General features: G+C 40.1%; 2 protein-coding genes across 2 annotated transcripts; both read left to right on the top strand.

The window, feature by feature from the left end:
• The first annotated feature begins 7,941 nt into the window (after window positions 1-7,941).
• On the top strand, window positions 7,942-11,757 carry si:zfos-1056e6.1 (uncharacterized protein LOC107988029 homolog). The gene is made up of 9 exons (XM_034579360.1): window positions 7,942-8,100; window positions 9,106-9,173; window positions 9,451-9,498; window positions 9,648-9,712; window positions 9,814-9,851; window positions 10,373-10,452; window positions 10,585-10,647; window positions 10,749-10,799; window positions 11,452-11,757. Exons 1-9 carry the CDS (start codon window positions 8,028-8,030, stop codon window positions 11,503-11,505), a joined length of 540 nt encoding a protein of 179 aa, XP_034435251.1. The 5' UTR covers window positions 7,942-8,027; the 3' UTR covers window positions 11,506-11,757.
• An 873-nt stretch (window positions 11,758-12,630) lies between these two features.
• Window positions 12,631-18,680, top strand: ddias (DNA damage-induced apoptosis suppressor). The gene is made up of 5 exons (XM_034579340.1): window positions 12,631-13,007; window positions 14,234-14,395; window positions 15,057-15,165; window positions 15,782-16,077; window positions 16,351-18,680. Exons 1-5 carry the CDS (start codon window positions 12,886-12,888, stop codon window positions 18,188-18,190), a joined length of 2,529 nt encoding a protein of 842 aa, XP_034435231.1. The 5' UTR covers window positions 12,631-12,885; the 3' UTR covers window positions 18,191-18,680.
• The last annotated feature ends 5,159 nt before the right edge of the window (window positions 18,681-23,839 follow it).

Raw genomic sequence — 23,839 nt, 5'->3', positions numbered from 1 at the left:
ATAGTACTAGTGCATGCAGTGTGAGATGTTCCTGTTACAAAAATGTTAGGTTCATAAACACTTACGAAAGAAATGTTTTTTTTATCCCATATCAAAGTTAGATGAATTGGCCACATTTTGTTACATGCACTTTGGCAGTGGATTACTACAAACCTATACTGTAAAAGTACTTCATACTATTTTAACAAGTATTTTCTGTATATAAGACTCATAAACTACTTATGGAAGAAATGTTTTTTTTTATCCCACATCCAAGTTAGACGAACAGGCTGATGTTTGGTCTGTAGATGGGACTTTTGCAGTAGATTACTCAAAAACTACACACTAAAACTACTTCACATTACTTGTACAAGTATTTTAAGATTAACTGGAAGGTGTAAGGCTCATAAACTACTTATGGAAGAAATATGTTTTATTCTATATCAAAGTTAGATGAAAAGGATGAATTTTGTTCAGTAGAAGGGACTTTGGCAGTGGATTACGACAGAACCTCAAAAAAAGTTTTTCCTGTTGCGAAATATTAGGTTCATAAATTACTTGCGGAAGAAATGTTTTTGTTCTGTAGTATATGTCCTTTTGCAGTGGATTACTCCAAAACTATACAATAAAAGTACGTTATATTATTTTAACAAGTATTTTAAAATGTACCTATTTTAAAAATATAAGACTCATAAAATACTCATGGAAGAAATGTTTTTCATATCAAAAATCCAAGTTAGATGAACACGCTGAATTTTTTTCGGTAGAAGGAACTTAGACAGATATCACACCAAAACCTCACTGTAAAAGTACTTGTACAATAGTATTTGTACAAGTAGGCTCAAAATTATAAGGCTCATAAAGTACTTATGGAAGAAAGGGTTTATTAGTGTAGATTATATCAGACTTTTAATATTTTCAAATTACAGGTGTGGGACATCTAAATTTCTCTAAATTGATAAACTGCTCAAATTTAGTGAGCATTATATTTGTACAAGATATTGTATGAGGATAATGTCCAGTGGTGTAGTGCAGGGTATACATGGGTATACGGTGTATTACCCACTTATTTTTCAATCAGCATAGCGACAGTATAACCATTTCCAAATCGTCTGCAGTCTGCATTATTAATTCATGTCCTGCAAGCCAATTTTTTCCGAGGACAGCGAAAGCATCACCATCCCTTTTCTGCCTCTGATTGGTTAGATAGGATAATAATATCAGAGGAAGCCAATCAGACGCCGATAGGGATGGGTCATACCTGTGTTCATCTTCCTGGTAAAACATATCAGGCCCTTCATCTGACCTCAGCCTTTTAAAGACAACCCACAGGAAGTGGAATAGACCATCAGAGACTAAAGAAGAGGGGGGACTTCGATTTAAGATTTCTCTACGGTGTTGACGTTGCTCTGGTCTGAACTGTACTGCACAGTTTTTAAAAATCTAAAAATCAAATCTCTCAAACTGAAGCAGTCTCTCTCTCTCTCTCTCTCTCTCTCTCTCTCTCTCTCTCTCTCTCTCTCTGTGTGTCTCTCTCTCTCTCAAACTGAAACAGTCTCTCTCAAACCGGCAGCAAGCATTAGGCACACATTCAAAATTTCTCGGGAGGATAATTTTTAGTTAAATTCAATATCACTTTACCGTAACAGCTGCAATAACAAACTCCAGCTCAACCAATGCAGCACCTGCACTAACGTTATTTATGGAGCAATAATCTAAAATGATTTTAATACTGAAGTTACTCACATTAACGTTCACTGTCAGTGAAGCATCAATGTTAACATTATTAGGATGGAGAGCTAAACAACCTTACATGGTGGAGCTTATTCTCCAAAAACACGCAGTCACCTTCAGTTTAAAAGTACTTTCACCATAAGTTTGAACGCGGTTAATGTTGATTTATAACTATAATGAACAATCAAACTGTTTGCATTATCATTACAGATGGCATCTTGCCTGGAGGCTAACCTAAGACAAATATATAAATTTGCTAACATTATTTTGTATCTACAGTGATGAGCAGGTATCGGTGTCTCTCAGCGATACCTGCTCATCACTGTAGATAAAAAATGAAATACTGCATTTTACTTCCTACAAAAACTGCAGCACACACATCTTTGACTTCAGGTCAATCAGCCGTACAACAAACCATATTATTCATCTGATATGTGACTCAAAACGTGATGTCACCTGTCAATCAAGTCATAATTTTGCAGAATTTATGCAATATCTCTATATTGTCTAATATAGAGATATTGTCTAAACGAGGAACAAGAACAAAAAGTACATCAAAGGGAAAAGACATGAAGGCCAAGATCAAAGCATTCCCTTTGAGTTTGTCTTTATCAAGTGATGTGTTTGATGGATCTTAAAGATCCATCAAACACATCACTATCTAATGGTTAATTAACGGTTAATAGGGCCCTCAATCTTTCAGGGAAAACGGAAAAAAGAAGAAGAGAATTTAGCAACACAGTTTTACAATTTCAACATAAAATGGAAACTGTTGGCCCAAGTGAGAAGCCCTCAAGTGAGTGGAAAAGGGGTTCATGAAACTCATACCTAACATTTTACTACAAAAAGTTAAAATTAGCCTTCACCCCATGGTTCGTAAGGGCCCGAGAACGACAGTGCATGGACCCTATTGAATCTGCTCTGCTTATGTTCTTTTTTTATTATGTGAATGCTGAATCCCCCTTCTCACGAATAATAAAGAAAAGGAAGAGTTAGTTGACAGCTGTAAATGAATTAATAATAACACTTATTTCTGTGTATTGTTGATCTAACGGTTAATTATGTCCACCAGAGAGCACTGGAAAAGCTTCGAAACAGAGCTCTCGGGCCACCACTAAGAAGAACGATGAGAACATCCACGACACAAGAAAGTCAACTGTTTGCCCAAGTGATAAGCACTCAGGTGAGTTGGAAAAGGGGTTCATGAAACCTGTGCATAACATTATAATACAAAATGTTAATATTTGAGACAGGAAACACTATGGTTAATGTTCTACTGGATCTAACGGTTAATTATGTCCACCAGAGAAAATCAGGGCGGCAAAGATGCATAACTATCATGTCACCATCAAGACGAACAATGACAACATACACCAGCTGAGGGAGCAGAACCTGAATCTAGCCAAGAAAGTGTCAGAGCGGAATATTGTAAGTTTAGTGTAATCCACACAAAAATGAAGTTTATCTCTCCGCTTTGTTTTTTGATAGTTTTTTTTTGCCTTTGCTTCCTAGGCTGAGGAACAGAACACCAACCCTTTTCCTCAGAGGGGCTTGGGTGGCTCTGTCTTTCGCATGCCAGGAAAGGTAAAATAAGGAATCAATATTACAGGGTCTTTTGTGGTTCATTCTTACTGTACTATACAATACACCTTTGGCTTAATTATATATAATAATACCTTTGTCACACCAAAAGTATAACTCCAATATATCCTCAAACAAGATTTTTCACCCTTTCACTGTCTGTATGTCTATCTCTATTTTCTCACCAACACTTTTCCTTTTAATGCCTCTTCCTCAGAAAGCTGAGTCAACACCAAGTAATGATATTGCTATTAAGATGAAGCATCTCAATAAGCTGAAAAACACCACCCGGATCTACCAGCAGCGCCTTGTCCAGCTGAGGAAGGAGAGCCAGCGACTGAAACCTGAGAGTGACCATTGTCCACCACCTCCTAATACTCATGCCCGTGAGGATGAGGAAATAGCTATGGTACTTATGCCTCAATATCATGTAGAGATGTGCAAAACATGAAAAATGCTTATTTCTTCCTGATGACAGATGAGTCCAGTCAGAGATTTAAAAAAAACCTATGTGTGTTTGTGTGTGTGTGCGCGTGTGTTCTCAGTTCCTACGGACACTGGAGATCCAAATGGAGAAGACCAGGTTTAAGTGCAGTCAGGCTGTGTTCAACATGAGGGATCACCAGAAACTCATAACTCTTATCCAGGTTAATACAACATGCACATTTTAACCTTAAAATAATGTTTTGTGTCACATAAATTTACACTTACTCACTGGAAATTTTGCTAAATGAGTATTGTCAGCACCAGTGTTTCCCACAGGGATATAAAAAAAAAACAACACTCACAGTTGCCGATTGTAAAAATCATATTGTTATTTGTGTGGCTGTTTTCACCGTAGGCATGATAAGTTAATTCTACAAAGATAATAACTGTGCAGTCTGTCAGAGGATAACAGTGAAAACACACATATATCATCTGTGTTTTGTTCACAGTCTGCTAATTGGTTCATTTTCTTATCATGCACAGAAGCAGTAGTTGTTGGGTTCTGTGCTGCCATGCTCTGCAGGGTAATAATGGCTTGTGTGACACTGATGTGCCTTGAATAGGGGACATTAAGTGGGATGTGAGACTTTGACAGTGGAATAGTACTTCCTGACCTGGTCCAGGAGAGTCGTTGACCTTTGTCACAGATTTGCCTCCTCTCTTAACCTTTTTCACATTCTCTTTCTTTCTGCCCCTCACTTTTCCACTCTCACCAATTCAGAGGGGCAGTATGGCCTGCAAGTGCCAGTCAGATCATCTGGATACAGAGATCCAGAAGTACAAGACCTCTCTTCACCAGCTGCAAGCCAAGAACAACAAGACCCAGCTGGCCAACAAAGCTCTTCAGGTAACTTGTGACCTTTTCACACGGTGGGATTCACTTCCCACCGCTCTCATCACCACTGACACAAGTTCTATGAGTCACAACTTAGGTGGTTACAGGGGCTTTTCAATATTTATTCACCTGCCCCTTTTTCATTTTAATGGACACAGCTTAAAGGTTTGCATACATTACCATTCCCAATTACTACACAGTGTGCAAAAAATAAGTGCACAGCTAACATCTTAGTGGGTTAAAGTGCATTGTTAGCTCACAAAGCTTCCTGCGTTAAGTAATTTTTGTTTTGAAGTGTAGTCATTACTAGTTGGTTTCCTTCCGACCTTCCTTTGTTTACCATCTCTCCTTCCCTTTCTTCTTCTTTCTGCTATAGGCAAAGTCACAGCAGCTGAAGGAACTGTACGATGAGGAGGATAATAAGAGGGAGCTCAACCTCATCGCCCAGAGGAAAAAAGCTCAGGAGGCTGAGTGCAAATTCGTGCCTCCTGAGTCTGAAGACGACGATCAAGACACACACATATTGGTACATATTGTGCAAGTTGTACTACTTCGGAATATCATTATAGTGAATGCTTTTATTTTGATGTTGTTCCCTAGTTCCCTCTTTTGATCACATACTTTGTCACTGGCTAATAATTTTTTGCAATAATAATAATTTGCTTCTAAACAAGAAACATTGTGTAAGATGACAATGAGTAATTGATATTAACACTCGTTCTAAACTTTGCTCCCTGCAGTGTAAGAATTTCGAGTGCGTCACCAACAACATCGCACAAGTGACGAAACTTATCCGCACTTTTGAGGCGAGCTTGAAGAACATCAAATTGGTCGTTGGAGAATCAGAAAACCAGGTATGGATGTGGACAGAGATCAAATCAATATTATTACTGAGTTAATTATCTTTGGCCCTGACGATCTAGCAGGCAAACTGCTTGGTGGCTACGCCTGGTCCCGTCGGTCTGGCCCCCAGTTACATTTGAGAGCTCCTAACTCTCTATGCTCCTAAGTACTCTAAGATCTTATAATCAACACTCGTGAGTAGTTCCTGAATCAAAGCTGGTAACTGAGGGTGATTGGGCTTTTGTCACCAGGGTCCAGAGGCTCTGGAATTCCTTGCCTGAGGAGATTAGACATGCCAGTATTTGATCCGTTTTTAAATAATTGATGAAAACATATTTTTATAGCACAGTTGGTTTTAACTTGTACTAATGGATGTTGAGTGTTTTCATATTTTCTTTAATGTTATCCTGCTGTTGTTCTGTGTTGTTTTATGTATTTTGTAAAGCACTTTATAAAATTTAGATGAGTGCTATAGAAACAAAGTTATATTACTATTATTATTACTATTATTATTATTATTTCAGCTGTGTAATAATGAAATATCTTATTGCATGTCTTCTGGGTGTAGAAGTTAGTGGGAACCTGGATCACAAAAAGGGAACGACACTCACAGCTGGAGAAGCAAAAGAAAGAGAATGACAAAGTCCTGCAGGAGCTGAGGAAGCAGAGGAATCTCCTGTTCTCGAAATTCAAGGAGATTGATTTCTCCTACAGCCTAAAACGCTACAAGTGAGACAGCAACACAATTGCAAATGAAAACTGGATTAATGTATGCACTTGTGTCTCACTGTTCTGCTTATACAGTGACCAACAGGAGCTGGCGGAACAGTCAAGGTGCTCTGCTGTTGCTGTGGAACTGCGTTCGCATCTTGATATGTTCACCACCATTAAAGAGAGGGTAGAGTACCTGGCAGACAAACTTCAGCACGTCACACTGGTAAATATGATCCTATCATTTATAACTACATTCATTTCCCCCAATGTTGATAGCTCATAACTCCCATTTCTCTCCAGAGTGAGGACAGAGTGACGAGTGCGTCTGCAGACTCATATGAGCTTGTGTTGGAGCAGCTGTCCAAGTGCGTGCAGAAGCTGCAGTTACTCAAGGATGAACTTAAGGGGGGAAATCTGGCCGCTTTGAGGAGGGAGATGAAGGAGGTGAGACAAGGCTCAACAAATTGTCAGGCAACATCCCAGTGGTTTGGGTTCTGGGACAGTTTTTTCAGTTTGCACATGCAGTTCTTGAAAGCATGCCCAGAAGGTTTTACATAGATTTAATATCAGGCTTGTGGGAAATGCATGGGCAAGTCCACAGATGTTGGGTGTGCCTAACATACAGTTCTCATTAACAGAGAAAATATTTTCTGTTGCCATAGGCAGTAATGTTGATGATGAAATATTGATGTATGTGATGGTAGGCCATCACTAGACATGAGGAACTAGACATCACAGTGGGTAGCAGTATATTTGAATAAGGTTAGTCTACCAAAGAAATAGATGCCGATCCTTATGGAAATAAAAAATGTTGTACATAAATACCAATTCCAAAATTCGGCATTGACAAACGTAGAATACTTGATCATTGACTATTTGCACTTTGCGTCTGTGTGTCTCTCTAAACAGATCAATGACAGCATTGAGAAGAGACTGCCATCTTACAACAACCGTATCATCTCCCAGAACCTGGACTAGAGTGACATGAAGGAGGAGGACTGCTGAGAACCGCTGATACCGAAACAGAAAATGAATTGAATGAGGAGTGCAGAACAGATTCAACTTGTCTTTTCTAATAACATATAATTCAACTTATATTTAAAAAGTAATCTCTGGTTAATATATGAGGGCTATTATTTACTCACATGGAAACTTTTCGAGTTGAGAACGTTTTTTATCCCTGCAGATATTATTTTGTTTTATTTTATTTTTATCATTGGTATTTTGATGTATTGCATGTGGCTGTTTTCTTGTTTTACCTTTAACTTTGTGAAGCACTTCGGTCAAGATGTTTTAGATTGTGTGTAATAAAAGACTTCTGCCCATAGCTGGAAGTTCATCCGAAAATGAAAAATCACTCATTATCTACTCACCACTATGCTGATGGAGGGGTGGGTGAAGTGTTTGACTTTTGGAGTCTCAGGGGTAAACAGTGTTGCAGCCAAATCCAATACAATTGAAGTAACTGGGGACTACTTCTTCAAAGGTAAAAAAATACACAGATAGAAAATATCAAATGCCTCCATACGGCTCCTGTGGTGTTATCCAAGCCCCGACATTCAAATTTGACTGCTTGGAATGTATTAATTAAATTTCTATGAATAATCTACATTTTCTTATCTAAAAATTGGTAATATTGACCTTGTGTTTTAATGTTGTTGGAGTAGGTGATGAAGAAACCAGAAATGAGCCTTGTTCTGTTTGTATTTTATATACAGTCTATGGTATTATTATGAAACTCCCTGGCCGGATGTTGCAGGTGTCTCGTGTGTGACCAGTGTGTGACCAGTGTGTCTGACCCTCCTTTATATACAGTCTGTGGGTGTGACCGCAGCAGCTCTGTGTGCGGGTTGAAATGTCTCACGCCGGGTTTGATAGATCACGCACTTTAAAGGCCTGGTTCGCTCTGAGGCGTCTTGACAAAAACGGTTCGTAGATTTCTGCCCGGTTCTGTTTTTTTAACGATCAGTGATCAATTCTCCTCTTTAAGGTGTGCGTCCGTGTCCATGGCAACCAGCCCCGTTAACGCTTTGAAGACTACATGGAGCCCGAGCGCTCATTTGTTGTGTGATTTCTCACAGCAATCGAACGTATCCGCGTTATTCGTTACTGTGATGGACGTTTTTTCTCTTTTTAAGACAACGGGGGTCGCTGGTAAATATCCATTCACGCTCAAGAGGACAACAACAGCTGCATCTGACTGTTGGGAGTTATTGGTTTATAATTAGAGCTCTAAAGAGTTTGTGACGCGATTAAAAGAGGGGATGAAAAGCCTTAATTTATTGTGAGACACAAGTATTCCGGTGTTTGTGCTTTCTAGATACCTCAGAGAGAAGTTATTTACTATTGAGGAACACAGATTTTACTTTTTTTTTTAATCCGGAGAGTTATCATTAATCAAAATCGGCAGACGTAAATGTTGATGGGTCATTATTTAAGGGTAAAAAAACCTGTCAGTTAGGCATCTATAAATAATAATAAAGTCATTAAAGACATTGGAATCAAGGTGAAAAACGTGCACGTCTGGTTACAGTTCATGTTCAGCACGTATGTGTGCAGTTATCAAATAGCAGATAGTACAGGTACCAGTTCAAACAACGTCTTTTTGTGTCTCTGCTAACTTACAGTAAGCGAAACTTAGCAACAGTTGCTATGTTACGGTCGTGGTTCTTCTTCGTTCGGTTTATTGGAGGGTGGCAACCAGCGTCAGGGGGCATCACCACCGCCTACCGTGTTGGTGCACCGTTCTTGGAGGTACTGCAATCAGAGAGTTTAATGCATTAGCCGGGAATCGAACCCACATGGCAGGCGAGAATTCTTCCACTGATAATATGCAGATATGGTGCTAAACATGAAACACGAATAAATCTATTAGTTACAAAACATGATCACATTAAAGGGTGGCATATTAAAAAGTGTTGTATGTGCTGTAGATGACAGAGTGGTGGCTCTCCGAGAGGTGTCCATCCCTCCAGCAGCTGATGTCACCATGATCATACAGGTATGGTCCGTCCGTCCGTCTGTCCGTCCGTCCATCCATCCATCCATCCATCCATCCATGCAGACATTCCGTTTAACCAATTTCTTGGCAGCTGGTACTGTGAATGTGTCAGTCAAATCTCACACAGTACTTGGAAATGTGGACCTGTTCTCTTCTTTTTCACATATTGAAAATCAAGAATATAAACAATGAATATTTATGTAAAAATCACAAACAGAAGAAACTGTCATGTGTTAATATTCTACATCTTTTGCACTGTCTCCATTTTTTCTTTAAGATCATCACCACTACCTTTGGACTGAACTGTAGCGATGTAATATTCAAGGTACAATGACGTATTTGCCGTCATGCATATATAGAAAATTGGTATGAAGAAAGTGAAATCTGAAACTAAAATAGCTGAAACTATTGATATGGAATTAAAGTGGTTAAAAACACAATGAGCTGGATACAATTTGTTTCCTCTGTGTGCAGATAAGGAACCATCGTGGCTGTCTGATCCCTCTGAACAGCTCCATGCCCGCTAACAGCAAGCACATGTGAGGAGTCTGTAGTCATTAAGTCCCATATTTCTACTCATCTATTCATACCGTAATGCTGTTATTAAGCACTAACTGCTGCCATGTATTGTTCACAACAGGCCGTATGTGCTAGAGGTAGCCAAGATCTTTCAGCATGGTAAGAGCCGATTCAGTGTTTTCTTGTGGAGAAAGGCTTGTTCTGTGGGCTTCTACATTTCACAGCACTGTTCATAGCGAGATATTTTGAGATATACATTTACACTTGGTAAATACCATTCTCAAGGCTGAGCTCAACTTTATAGTAGTTTATCATAAGGGCTAGAAACAGAGGGAAAATGCTCCCTCAACGCCGTCCAAAGGCAACAAATCCCTCCAGGGGAATCTAGAGCTTATTTATCTACACAGTATTTATTATTTGTTATAAAATATCAAATTATATAACAAAAATACTAACTGATAAGCTTTATAGGGCGCTGTGTTCAAAACCAAAATGGACTGACATTTATTTAAGGTTACAAATTAGGACACAAACCAACACTGTATTCACACATATAGCCAGGTTGCAGAACTGTAATAGTCCTTCTTTACATGTGCCTAACTCATATGCCCATTTTTGCACATTACACCACTGATGAAATAAATTCAACCTGAGGAAAAGGCTTATTTTTCTGTACCCAGTGCGTCCCAAGCCCAGAACCATTCCCATGACTGTGATCAACAAGAGCATGAAGACCAGGCTACAGACTATTGACAGGAGGGTATGAAATGGGATTAATTTGGAGTGTGTACATGTACCAAGCAGAACATCCAAATTCCGTTCGAAATAAGCACAACTTCATTGTTTTAGACTGTTCTTCCATGAAAATATCAATTCAGTTCTTTTGTTGTAGATTCAAAGACTGGAGGACCTTCTGCCTCAGATCAAACTCAGGTGCAATGAAAAGCTTGGCCAGGTATTTTAACTTGTTTAACAATGTTAAAATGTGAAAGTGATATTTTACATCCATATACATTATTACATCCACGTGACTGTGGCCTCTCTGTCGTGTCTCAGGAGATTGAATGTCTCAGCCAGAAGCTGAGGTTTCTTCAAAGGAGAATGCAGGTGAGGTAATCGGATTAAACATAACAAGCATATAATAATGTAGTAATGATTTTAAGTCACTTCAGATTTCAGGGCTTGTTGTGTGCCCCGTGTAACTTTCATGGTAGTTGTGGTTCAACACATCTCCTATGTCCACGACCAAGAAGTAAATGTTTATACTTCCAATTTGACCTCTAATCAGGGCTTCTAATTGCACTGATCTAAGACACTCTTCCAGGGATTTTTTAGATTTATATTTAGTATTTTACATTATATCCTCCAAGTTTCTGCAGCATTTCTCGGGAAATGGAAAGTTATAGATTCAATGTTTTCCGCTACCCAATGACCCAGATTGACCAAATGCTGAATTGATCTGGCCAAGCAGAAAATGTGATAAAACCCTACATTTTACTTTTCTGTGTAAAGTACTAAATAACCCTGCAAACAGCAAGATGATGGCACCTTATACAGACAAAACAAGTTGGCCCGAAGCTCAGCATTAGCTCAGCATTAGATAACATGTGACTCAAAACAAGCAGGTAACATTGAATGTGTTGTGAGTCCAACTGCTTGTACTATATTAAACTTTGCAGAAATACCAGAGTAGACTCTGCTCTCAATTCAACATTGCCACCACACTTGTTTTTTCTCAGTTTCATGTTTCATGTCACAGGTTGCGGACTCTCACAGCTGGAAGGGGGTGCTGACCAGGGCCCCTCTGTGGTGATCCAACACTCACATTTCCCACTTTGTAGAAAACACAGGCCATCTATAGGACTGTGGTCACACTCATCATTCATTGCAGATTTTTATCATGTCACTATGTCTGTATGGATTATAATGTGAATGGCCTCAGATCAAACGTTGCCCACAGTGTAATAGAGCATGTTCATTATTGTGCTTCAAATTCAAAAATGTGTAGTCATCAGTTTAGATTAAATATTGGCCTGTATTTAGTAAACTTCCAATTCTGACACGACTGAGGTTTCTTCTAAGTGTAACGTAATAAAACACATTTATTTGAGAACTTACTCTTTTTCACAGCCAAGTGTAACTTTTATTCCTCAAGTTATCATGATTGATCACAAGCGCAAAGAAAAAGAGCCATTCAGTTATATATTGACCCTGCAGATGCCAAATTGTACATTTTCTTAAAATCCTGATGGTTTAAAAGGTGCATTAGGTTATTCTGCAAGAGTATAGATATTTTATGTTTAAAAAAATATTAGCGTTGTCTGAAATTGTTATACTTCTCTGAGAATAATTATTGTGGGAAATTACCAACGATAAAATATATTAATAATTTAGAAATAGGGATGAAATAAGAAGAACATGGCTGCAGACATTTTGCTGTTCTGCTGTAGATGATTAAGATGTAAAGATTATAATGAATTTGCTAAATTTGGACAGAACTAATATTTTAACAATTCACTTAGGTTCTTTGTTTTCATGTTGATATATAGAAGAAATGTTAAATTTAGGCTCAAATAAATAAATAATAATTTATTATCGATTGGATATTTTATATTGTATTCTCGAATTTTTGATAAAATATAATACATTTTCAGTTAACCTGCTGTGCACTTACCAAAACACTGTTTTATGATTCATTGGAATAAAGACAATTTCTCTATTCCACTGTGATTAGTGCCAAATTTCCTGGAAACTCTACTGCAAAATGTGAAGAATATATAAGGGACATTTTTATTTATTTTTGTTTTATTTGATTCTTTTCGATTTTAATTTTTTACTGTCTATTATACCTATCGATCCACATCATAGACTATATAATATTGACGTCCAGTAGGTGGCGGTATTGCACCTACAAGCTGACGCGTCAACTGCCAACAATTCAAAAGTAAAGAAGAAGTACATAGTAAACACTGGTTGAATGATTGAACCTCAGGCAGTCACTGGGACTTTAGACTCATATTTTTCAACATTACACATTTGGTTTTGTCTTTATTTCTATCGCCATAAGTACTCTCCGGTGCTGAAGCTGCTGCTGTGACAGATAACACACAACAGCCGCTCGTTTCGCAAGACGCCTCCGTTAGCTCGGGGTTAGCATGCTAGCTGCAGCCAGGGTAGACTCTCCTCAGAGTGGATGTCGGTGAGACGGGCTCTGGTGGGCTGTGTTGTGTTGTCCGTACATGACGCCCGTGTGTTTTACCCCTGCTGCAAAGGCTGCTTCTCCAGGATCGATGTCGATCAGCGGGAACCGACGAGGTAAAAACACAACCGGCCTAAAGACTAGACTTTCTTCACCGCTCAGGAGGAAACAGTGGGTGTTCACAAACCCCGTTCACATAACTGAGTAAATCCCATGTACACTTGTCCGAGTCAACCTATAATGAATACCAGATCATTTATTGTGTCTCCATCCCTTAGTTAAAAACTGAAATGACTGAATCCGTCCATGGTGTAGGTTTGCTGGGACATGCACACCTTTTACCTGCAAAGCTCACGTAATATTCGGGTACGAAAGACCTCAGAACACTGAAGCTGCTCTCACATGTAATGTGTTCCAGACCCAATGTGATCTCAGACTTCAAGTGGTCTCAAACTGCGGCCATGTTGTCCGTCTATGGTGAAAACAATTCGAAAATTGATGCGTGTCTATTCCTGGTCTTACGATACAGGTCCTTGGAGTGGAAAAATAGCTGAAGACAAACGTTGGAAGTTTAATGAAACTTATTATGGACGATTGATTCGAGTTCCACACAGGACATTAACAAGCATACTGAAATGTAATAATATACATGTGTGTTTTTAATGAAAATTAACAGCAAATTTGGCTACTTTTTCATTATGGAACTCACAGCTTGCTGATATTATATATTATTATTTTTAAATCCTTGAGAGGTGAAATATCTATGTCACCTCCCTCTTCTTCATGGTGACCCCCACTGTCAGTATGTCAAGTTTCAAGTGATTTTACTGTAGATTTGTAGAGAAAATTGAAGGCAAATTTGGCTACTTTTTCATTTCAGCACTCATAGCTTCTCATGAGTAGCTTCCTCATAGATAGACAGAAATATGTGTCATCTTTCAAGGATTTAAAAAAATTAATATCTAATATCAGCAAGTTATGAGAGCCATTATGACAAAGTAGCCAACTTATCCTTAAATTTTCATATAAAAACATATATATAATAACTATTTGATTATACTTGTTAATGTCTTGTGTGGAAATCAAGGTGTCATTAAACTTTCAACGTTTGTCTTCAGCTTTTTTCTGCTCTGGACCAGTATCATAAGGACGCATATCAATTTGTAAAGTGCGGCTGGCGTGAAGGGGTTTTCACAAACGACCGACCACATGACCACAGTTCTCAAACTTAACGTGATCTCAGATTTAAGGAGACCTCAGACCTAAGTTGGTTTTAGACTTTTGAACCCTACTAACTCCCTCTCACTCACCCCCGTGTGTCGGATCTTTCTGCCCGCCGCAGATGCAGATGTTCCAGATGTGGTTACAGCTGTCTCAGGGAACAGGTTGATTACAGATATCGTCTTTCTCTGAGGGTGACCCGGGACAGCTGCATATTTGGAGTAACAGTATTTGGAACCTGCTTGAACCCATTCTTTGGTATCCATGCGAGTGGATTACAGAGGTGAGCAGAGATTTTTTTTTTGTAGTTGATTAACTTGTTTATTGATTTTTCTTTGTCAGAGTCCATTTTAATTCACATTCATCACACAGTACATTTCATGGTACCTTAAACACTTTGTTCTTGTTCCTGTGCTGAACATTTTTTAGGACCTGATTTAATATCTGACATTAGTCTCAGTAGTTTGGTCCAAACATAGAACGAGATGGACCTGGTCTGTATGCAGCATTACTTCTGGATTTGTCCCCCCCCCCGCCCCCAGGTCCTGGTTAAACAGAGCTAATAAGCCACTCAGGTCTTGACACAACTTGTCTTGTGATCAGTTAACTTAGTAAATAGTGGGCTAAACAGCAGTGACGCTTATTAAATGCCCAGTATTTACATTTTACATTGTTAAATAGTTCCTCTGTTCTTTGATACTTGAAGGTATATTTTATTTCAGAAAACTGAACTATTAAGTTGATGTGGTTTCAGCTGCTACGGACTGTCTCTGCTGAAAAACACTTAGTTGATCTAAGGAAATACATTCATACAGTTAACTTTTTCTTTTTTACCATTGTTTAATGAGGCATGTTTGTAAAGCTCAATTTGTGATTAAAGTGTCCTTTTTTTGCCAATTAGGTAAAAAGCAGTGTGCATGTTTGTTGTGTTTGTAATTTTGTAGGTTGGTGGAGAATGTAGATGGACAAGTTGAAGCATCAACCAGAGCCTCACTGCTGGCGAAAGCTGTCTTGGACTGTTTCCTTGGCAGACATTTCATCTTTGATATTAAGGTAAAATTGTTATTGCGTATTGGGTACCTTAATGGTGTTTGCAGAGTATGTATCAATGCTGGTTAGGACTGTCACTTTCAAAACTTGTGTCAATGTCACTTAGCAATCTTAACATATTGGTTAAGAGGGCCTGCAATAGGTTAAACTTATAATGAGTGCCCCCTGCTGGATCTGGAGGCAAACTACTTCAGACCATCTGATGTACTTGCATGTATATTTTGAATTTGAACAGGTTATTACAGTTTGAATATGAACTTTTCCTCCCAGGTTTCCCATGTTTGAATTTGGAATAAAACCGAATAATCATAATATTAGTTTATAATGCTAATGTCATGACTGGTTTTCTTGGTTTCCAAATATTATTTGTATATAACATGTTTTCAAATGTAAAGAAATCTTGAAAAACATTTTTTGTATCCAACATATGATCGCTGGTCTCAATCATAGGTCTCATTACAGGGTTGAAATGTAAAAGTCCAATCGACAAATAGTTGAGCTCTTTTTCGTCAGTGTGTCCAAACACACTCAGTCCTGAATAAAGGAGACCAACCTCTTAAAATGTTACATTTGATTTTGTTTTTATGCTGCTTGACTTCTACCATCCCTATTCCTCAAGGTCACCGGAACAGAGAGTGGGCTTCGGTTTGGGGGGCCCACACTCAGTAAGGATGGAGACAGAGTCCAGTTTATTGCCAGTCAGATGATTCTCCCCAAAGCTGCAGGAGGTGGTGGCTGCACAGTGGTCAGCTACTATCGAGCCCTTCTTCAGAGAGCTGCAGAATATGAGCTGGGGTCCAAAACCTCCAGACCCCTTGAAACAACCATGCTGCTGATTCGTCATCTTTCTCCATCCAGCAGTTTTAATAACTCCTCGACTTCTGCGTCAGGTCTTCTTTCCCTCTCCCTGCAAAGGTAATAAAACTAAGGAGCTACTAATAACTACTGCTCTTTATCCGATAAATTATTTCAAAACGAGGACAGTCCGACAAGCCTGCACTGAAATCATGTTTATGTGCCGTACCACTCTTCTGACACCCACTTAAAGTCTTCTCTTAGTTCCTCCTATAAACGGTTAGTGGTCACTGGTTAGTTTTACATGCTTTTGATCGTCATATTTCACATGTACCTTTTCAAAATGTTCTTACTTTTTGGACACTTCATGATAGTTGTGTGTTTTCATCCTAGGTCACAGCACCAAGACAGCACCCTTTCTCCGACTCCTCCATGGCAACAATCACTGGGACTAGTTACTTCATCAGCAGAGCAGGAGGAAGGCTGCGGTACCCAGGACTCTAGAGGAAATGAAAACAGCTGCCAGAAAACCACCCATCATGTACAGAGAGGCTGTCTGGATAAGCGCAAAGTCACAGAGGAGAGAGCTCCCTCACCTCTTTTTTCTTTAGAGCACAGATCTGATAATACTCAATCATTTGCCAATTGCCCAAACAAGTCTTTTGAGAATGCTGTTGAAACCACCCCCCTTATGAACTCTTGGTTCAGTTCCTCCCAGCCGGGCCAAACAAGGGATTTACCACTCAGCTGTAAAACGAAGGGTTTTTCTACGGGACAACTCACCAAAACCTTTTCGTCAAGCTCTGTGGTGTGGGAGGATTTGCCTTTTTCTGAGAGTCTCACAGAGTTTTTGTGCAAGGAACACAAAGATTTTGACATTGTTAGTGAAATTGAGTCACATCTAAATGTGCAAAATCAGAGCGAAACGGTAAGAAACAACCAGAAAATAAGATCTCAAGACAAGAACTTGTCAATTGACTCAACTTCTGTTTGTCAAAGTGACACACATATAACAGAGAGCTACTCATGGATGTTACAGGATATCACTAATACGACAAACAACGTTGGTGACAAAGATGATTTGTCTGACCTCGTGTGCAAGGAAAATACTGGTTATGTAAACAAGAGTCAAGCCAAGAGCATTGGTTTCCATCAGTGTAATCAGGAAGGTGAGAACACTGGCGCGCTGTCTTTTGAAAACCAAGAAGAGCAGCTCGAAGGAGAAACCTACGATTGTTCACTAGACCTATTCGGTTGCTCTCCAATGAGGAACATAAAGTCGCCCGACACACGTGCAGAAAGTGTCAGGATGACCACAGAACCTTGGCCTCTGCTTATCAAGCAGCACCTGAGGAGTGAAAGTAATGTCACACATTCAACACCGGACAAACAGAAACTGAGAAGTATTAAATGCACAAACAGAGAAAGTTTCATTCCACCAGGCACAAAAGATCTCCACTTCAACCCTTCCGCTCAGTCCACCCCAATTGTAAAAGTAGATGTTGTGTCATCTTCACCTCCCTCCTCATCCTTCTCCTCGACATTAGGTGAATTCAGTTCACGACCATACATTCAAGATATGGGTGTGTTTTATAGTGAGCTGCCCGAGTGTGACATTAAAAAAACTGAGAAAATCACCTCTTCTCTTTGTAAACAAAACACTGTCAGTGCTAATCAGCTGTCTCAGTGCGGCAGAGAGTCCACAAAAGAAAAGCTGTCGCGGAGCACGACTACCATCAGACACGACCACGAATTTACACCAAAAAGGAGCTTCTGGAAACCAAACAAGCCTAAAAAACTGCTGCAGGCTCAGCAGCACCTTAGGGTCCAGAGAGGGAGTCCCAGCCTGGAGACACCAGAAAGGATTAACCACAAACGTGACTCTAGTGTTTGTGATGTGACTGAGGACAGTGAAGTGTTTGTTCCTCCTACTCCTGCTGCTAAAGGACGACTGAGTGTGAAGCTCAGAAGAAGAGAAAGACACGCTGATAACATCAGCAATAATTTGGTTTCTACTTGGAAAGCACAGCAGGTAGATGGAGTCGATTATAAACGAAATCTGTTGGAACATCGTCTGTCATCGCTCACATCTCAGAGAGAACTTGCACCAACGGAAAACTGTGGTGGTGAGGCGGGTGATGAACGGAGTCGGGACAGCTCTAATGGTTTCCTCCAAGATGATGACAACCAGGCATGTGATTGGTCTAGAGATCTGTTCTCTGACTCAACCTGAGATTTCCATGCAAATGCACTTGATTCAATGATCCAAAGGGTTTTTTATGCATTTCATGGCAGCAACCAAAGTTATTATTGATCTACTGTTGTATTGAAAAGAGTAGTTTGACTTTTACCTCTCCTACTGCTGCTGATCCCCCAGAGGGATCTGAGAATAGAGAACATATATTTAACACTGACGACTGGAGAAAGGCTGTTGAAAGTCACTAGAGGAGAAGCCTTACTCGACCCACTTTTTGCCATTTCCTCTGTATCTCGGACCAAATTCAGACACTCGGGATGGGAACTGAACATAAATAACAACAATAACAGTTTATACAGGGCTGATAGTAATTTGGTCTTTGATCTTCACTTTTATCGTTTCACAAAACATTTGTTTGTACAGCTGTCCTTGTTAGAACTCAGCATTTCTTAACATGTTCAATTCATGCCTAACCTTGACCTCACATTCTATCACTAATCTTAACCAGGAGCTCTGAAATGGCATTTTCCCACCTTAGGACAGGGCTTTGTTTCCCATGCGATTACTGTCCTTTTTAAAAGGCTATAAAAAAAGTAACAAAAACATGTTTACAAACAAAACTTGCTTCTGATGTTGGACAAAACATCCCTCAAAAAACAGTTCCAATTGTGTTTCCACTTCCACACATTCAATGTTGTAAAACTAAATATGAATACCCATCCCTCAGCACGTCTTCTGATTTTGTGGGTTGAGCTGCCTTGAAGTGGACACGTGAGATGGACAGAATGCACCAAAGACTGTTATGTGGTTTACACTGTTGTTTGGTTTGCACTGTAACTCTGTAGCCGGTAAAGGTTATGTGAATAAACACCCACGAGAGGTGCAGAAATCTCCAGACTGTTAAATCCCATGGACTCCTCCAGCCTCATGCACATTCATGACTAAAATCATGTCATGACTAATGATTTGTCATGATTTCATGACTAAAATCGTGCATAAAATCAAACAAGAGGCTTTGCATTTACAATTGATTATGGGTTACAATAAATATTTCAGTGCCCAAACTAAGTCTCGTGGAAACCTTTTTCAAAACAGGGAATGATCTCACTGGAGAAAATGTTTTTTAAATGAGATATTCACCAATGAATATGGTTTTAATGTTTGAATCCCCACAGGTTATTTTCGAAAGGAAAGACAATCTCCTACTTTTAAACAATCAGGGCTTTTACCAGAAATGTCTTGGGAAGTAAAAGCTTCATCAGATGAAGTTGAAGACCTTGTGTGGGTGGGGTGGTGGGAGCATTACGTGTATGTGCCCATGACACGTTGGTAGTTCCGCTCGGAGCAGCTGTCTGCTGCTGTACCCTCGGAGCTGGCATCGCTGACTCACAACCTCATGTGATCTCAGATTGTGCATCTTTCTGAATGAACAGTAAAGAGACAGTCGGGGTAATACATGTGTATGATAAGATAGTTATCTGATGAATATACTAAAACTAAAGTGCCACTACAGACTTTATTAAAGGCATTTTTTAATATCCAAACCCTTTTTATATTAGATAAGAGACATGCAGTATGACTTGGGACGAAAGCCCCCAGTTGGAAATGAACCAGGGATATTAGGTCCACAAGACCCTCTGTCACCTCTGAGTTCTCTCGTGTCCAATTTGACTAACTCTGCTCCTTGATACTCCTGATTGCGGCAGAGTCTTTACGCTGACGCACCGTTCTGCTGCTGTGTGTGGTTTTACACTGGTGTTAATGTAGAGATCAGTGTGTGTGGAGCTCAGCCATAGAGCCAAGAATAGTATCCATTATATCATGACTACAATTTTCTGGATATGTGGGTAAAAGAAAGACGAGATGAAGATGATGTTACATGAGCATAAATGTGACTTACTTACTTACTGACTTAGACGTAAACTGCAGGAGACTTTCTACTGTGTGAGTGTGAGCCGAGTATATGATGTGATGTGTGTGTCTGTGGTCCTGTGTGGAGGTTGCGGTATCTTTTTGCCATGTGTTTTTAATTTTGACCTCTACTAAAGGAAGCTCTGTTTTTGTGCGTTTGTCAATCAGGGTTACACAAACACTGCTTGACAGATTAAACTTGGTGGAAGGATGTGGTAATAGAAAGGGAAGAACACAGTAAATTTTGGTGTGGATCTGGATCAGGTGGCGGATCAGGGAATTTAATTTTTTTCCGATTTCTTTAACATTGTGAGATAGGGAACATTTTCCTTGATATCTCAGGTTGAGATTGAGAATATAGGACAAAATGTTAATTACCCCTTTGTGAGTCTCAGGTCAGGTCTTAGGGTGGTGGTGACAATATGTGTTGGGACTGTAAGTCACTGGCCCAGTCCACCAACATCTCTCAGTCTCGGGCTTTCTCCAACTGACCACTCCTGGTCAGTGGAGGAGGCCCTGTCTGTCCCTGTTCCCCTCACTGCAAAATGTTGTCCTCTGAATTGCGTTTGATGTTTTTGATGGCAAGGTATTGTTAGCAGTCTTCTTTGTTTCTATTGTTGCTGCAAGGCATTTGAGTACCTGGTTGTGTCTCCACTTATACCTACCTTTGGAGAGACTTATTTTACAACCAGTGAGGTTGTGCCTGAGGGTAGCTGGTAGCCTGAGTGGTAAGGATGGATTTTCATGCAGCCACTGCTGTAGGTTTTTGGGTTAGGGAAGGACGTCATATGTTGCTCTAAGCAGGAAGCTAATCCTGCTTGCTTACATTCCCCACAGGTCCTTCCAGCTGATCTTTCTTTTCTCTATGCTCTCCCATTTCATCCACTGCCCCTGTCTGTCTTGAGAGACAGCCTTTGCTCACCTTGCTGCCTCTTCCTGACGCCAGATTTCCAGGACTACCAGTTTTTGACTTGTTCCACAGGGGTCCACTCTGACCTAGGCCCGAACCTCCTTTTCCCTGTTGAACGTGGCCCACAATGTCAGCATGTTGGAGTTCTGCTTTTGCTTGTCTAGTTGCATCTTTTGGTGTCCATTTCCGTCCTGTTGTCAATGATGGTCCAACAGCCAGTATAGATTGGTCTCGGGACTCTGAGAGGGTCATCTCCAGCCTTGTTTTGGTGCATTTAACCTCCTCTACGAGACTTGAGATAGGCAGCTCAAGGATGCCGTGTCCTTACAGGCTGATGCTGCTCAGACAGTGGACTCCTAACCACTTTCTCACATAGGAGTTGATCATTCTCTCCATATTCTCAACTCTTGTGGTAGGAACTTCAACAACTGTAAGTGGCCATCAGTCGGTGTAACAGGCTAAACTGTAAGCACCAGAGCTTTAGCTTGACAGGTAGCATGGAGTGGTCGATGTTCTTAAGGCCACTGTTGATGTCCAGCTACAGTTGCTGGACCTGCTCGCAGTCTTTAAGACTTGCATCATAGAATCGTCAAAGGCTTTTTATAGGTTTCTCAGACACTGTTAAAATTGGTTCTCCATTAATGTAAACCAATGGTATGATCTCTTATCTTTGCTTGTTGAGATGCTTTTTGATTTTGATGGATTGATCCTCATTCTGGCCCATGTGATGTTGTCTTCAGGTTTCCCTAGCAACCGTCTGGTGCATGGTGCTGTTGTGGTCAGGGTTGTCATGTTGTCCATGTAGGCCCTGATTGGTGTTAATCGGACCCCTGACTTTTGTCGCTCGCCACCTATTACCCTTTTTCATAGTCAACGCTAGTGGGGAGATAGTGCAGCCAGCCATGATGCCCACTTCGAGACGCTGCCATATGTTGGTAAAATCTGGTGTTGTGAAGCAGAATTGCCCAGAGGACACTATGTGGTATTGACCCAAATGCATTAGCGAGATCAAGAAAGATGACATGTAGATCCTTCTTCTCAGGAGAGATTTCAAGAACTTGAAGGGGTCTTTGAATAAACAGGTTCTTGCTCGTTTCTTTCTTTTCCGAGCTGTTCTTAGGTGCTCTGCTCGCCTTAAGGTTGTCAGTCGGCTCTTGATGTTCTCCTGCAGTATGTTAATTCCCTCCTTCTGTTCCTCTGATGCTTTCTTCCACTGCTTTTTAAAGCTGCCTCCTCTCTTGTACTAGGTATTCTATTTCCAGCTGCCTTCTGGACTTGGTTTCCATTGTTGGTGTTATCCGGTTTTTCTGTGTCACTCCAAAATGTTCCGCTCCTTAGTCATAGATGATGCTACCCATCCTTTCAAGTTTTGTCTCAACTGTACCCTTTATCTTTTCCAGGATAGTGCTTAGGTCTGCAATGATGGCCTCCCATTTAGCTTTTTCTGAAGCTTCAGGCCAGTTTACCTTTGGTTTGTTTTGTAAAGGTTTCTTCTCCATTGTTGGTTTTCCTTGCTGAGTGGGCTTTAGAGGCTCTTCTGCTACGGCCTCTGTGCTTGAGAGAACTTCCTCAGATACAGGGGGGCTGATGTCCTGCAAACTTTGGTTTAAGTCCGGTAGCTGGACTTCACTCTGCTGACGTGATTGACTACTGATCAATGCGAGATCATTGCTCTCTTTCGATCAAGCACTTCTTCTTTCCTTGGTGTATTTTCAGGCCCTTTGCCGATGTTATTTTCCTCCAGCCAAATCCTATAATAATGAGTGGATCTTAATAGAAGAAATCTGGCATATTTATTAAACCAATCAATCCATTTTATTTGTATAGCCCATATTCACAAATTGAATATGGGCTTTACAAGGGACTGTTATTGACAAGTGTGACCAATTTGGTTCAGATCTAAATAAAAATCTATTTTCATATCTCGTAAGGTGGCTGTTGGCCCTTGGCGGAGTATTGCACCCTCTTAATGCCATTCTAGTTATTATTGGAACTCAGACCATAAAAATTGGAGTACTGCTGTGTTACACATGAAAAATGCTTTGTCCTTATACGTGTCATTTACTGAGGGCTTGGAGTTGGTCAGTTGGTTCAACCCCTGAAATACTCCATAATTGTACAATAGATTTCCATGATATTTTCGACACACATACATAATCCACATCCATAATGATTGGTGAACCCCTGACCCTTCCTCCAGCTCCAATAGCAGGTTGATGTTTGTATTTCAGAGTGAACAAAATTTAATTTGTATGGAAGGGATTTTTACAATCAACATCAGAGCCTCACAGAGCTGCCGGCATGGCTGCAAACGTATTTTAGCTTTTAAAAACCCAGAAAATGTCAGTACATCAGTGCGCCTGCTCTGTTGCAGCTGTAAAGATAAGAACTAGATGCATTTATTCAAAAAAGTAGTTCCCTGCCTTCGTGGTGTGTTGTTGCAGTCCTTCTGCTTCCGTAGAGATTATGATGAATCCACCTTGGATGTGAAAAAAGATCTGTGCTGGAAGGTAGCACAGAACGTTAGCTATGGCAGAACCCAACTGTTTTAATGTTATGTCAAACTGGCATGCAGCTGCCTAGTCCGCTTCAGTCCGTTTGATGTTTGCTGTGTGTGTGTGTTTATGTAAGTGTGTGTGTCGCCAGGACATTTTGGCATCAGTTGCTGCAATAATAAAAATTGCAAATGTAACCTTGAGTATCAGTTTCAGGCACTTACAAGTGCAATCTTATTAAGTCCCAATGCACATTGAGGCATTTAAAGATTTGAGTGAGAAGGCCTGACCTGAGTTTGGCTCTTAGGGAAAATGCCCACTCATCTCTTTGTTTGACCTCATTACGAGGATGATTGCATCAGCATTGGC

The sequence above is a fragment of the Hippoglossus hippoglossus genome, chromosome 3, assembly GCF_009819705.1.
Source record: "Hippoglossus hippoglossus isolate fHipHip1 chromosome 3, fHipHip1.pri, whole genome shotgun sequence".
In the NCBI taxonomy this organism is placed as follows: Eukaryota; Metazoa; Chordata; class Actinopteri; order Pleuronectiformes; family Pleuronectidae; genus Hippoglossus; species Hippoglossus hippoglossus.
The sequence above is the reverse complement of the archived record's forward strand: the minus strand, read 5'-3'. Positions and strand labels throughout refer to the sequence as shown.

Bases quoted from the DNA above. Each gene is read 5' to 3' on its own strand.
- si:zfos-1056e6.1 (XM_034579360.1), top strand. From the start codon at position 8,028: ATGTCTCACGCCGGGTTTGATAGATCACGCACTTTAAAGGCCTGGTTC. The intron at 9,713-9,813 runs GTGAGGAGTCTG...TGTTCACAACAG, and splicing joins CCCGCTAACAGCAAGCACAT to GCCGTATGTGCTAGAGGTAG. The intron at 10,800-11,451 runs GTGAGGTAATCG...TTCATGTCACAG, and splicing joins TTCTTCAAAGGAGAATGCAG to GTTGCGGACTCTCACAGCTG.
- ddias (XM_034579340.1), top strand. From the start codon at position 12,886: ATGTCGGTGAGACGGGCTCTGGTGGGCTGTGTTGTGTTGTCCGTACAT. The intron at 15,166-15,781 runs GTAAAATTGTTA...CTATTCCTCAAG, and splicing joins ATTTCATCTTTGATATTAAG to GTCACCGGAACAGAGAGTGG. The intron at 16,078-16,350 runs GTAATAAAACTA...TTTTCATCCTAG, and splicing joins CTTTCCCTCTCCCTGCAAAG to GTCACAGCACCAAGACAGCA.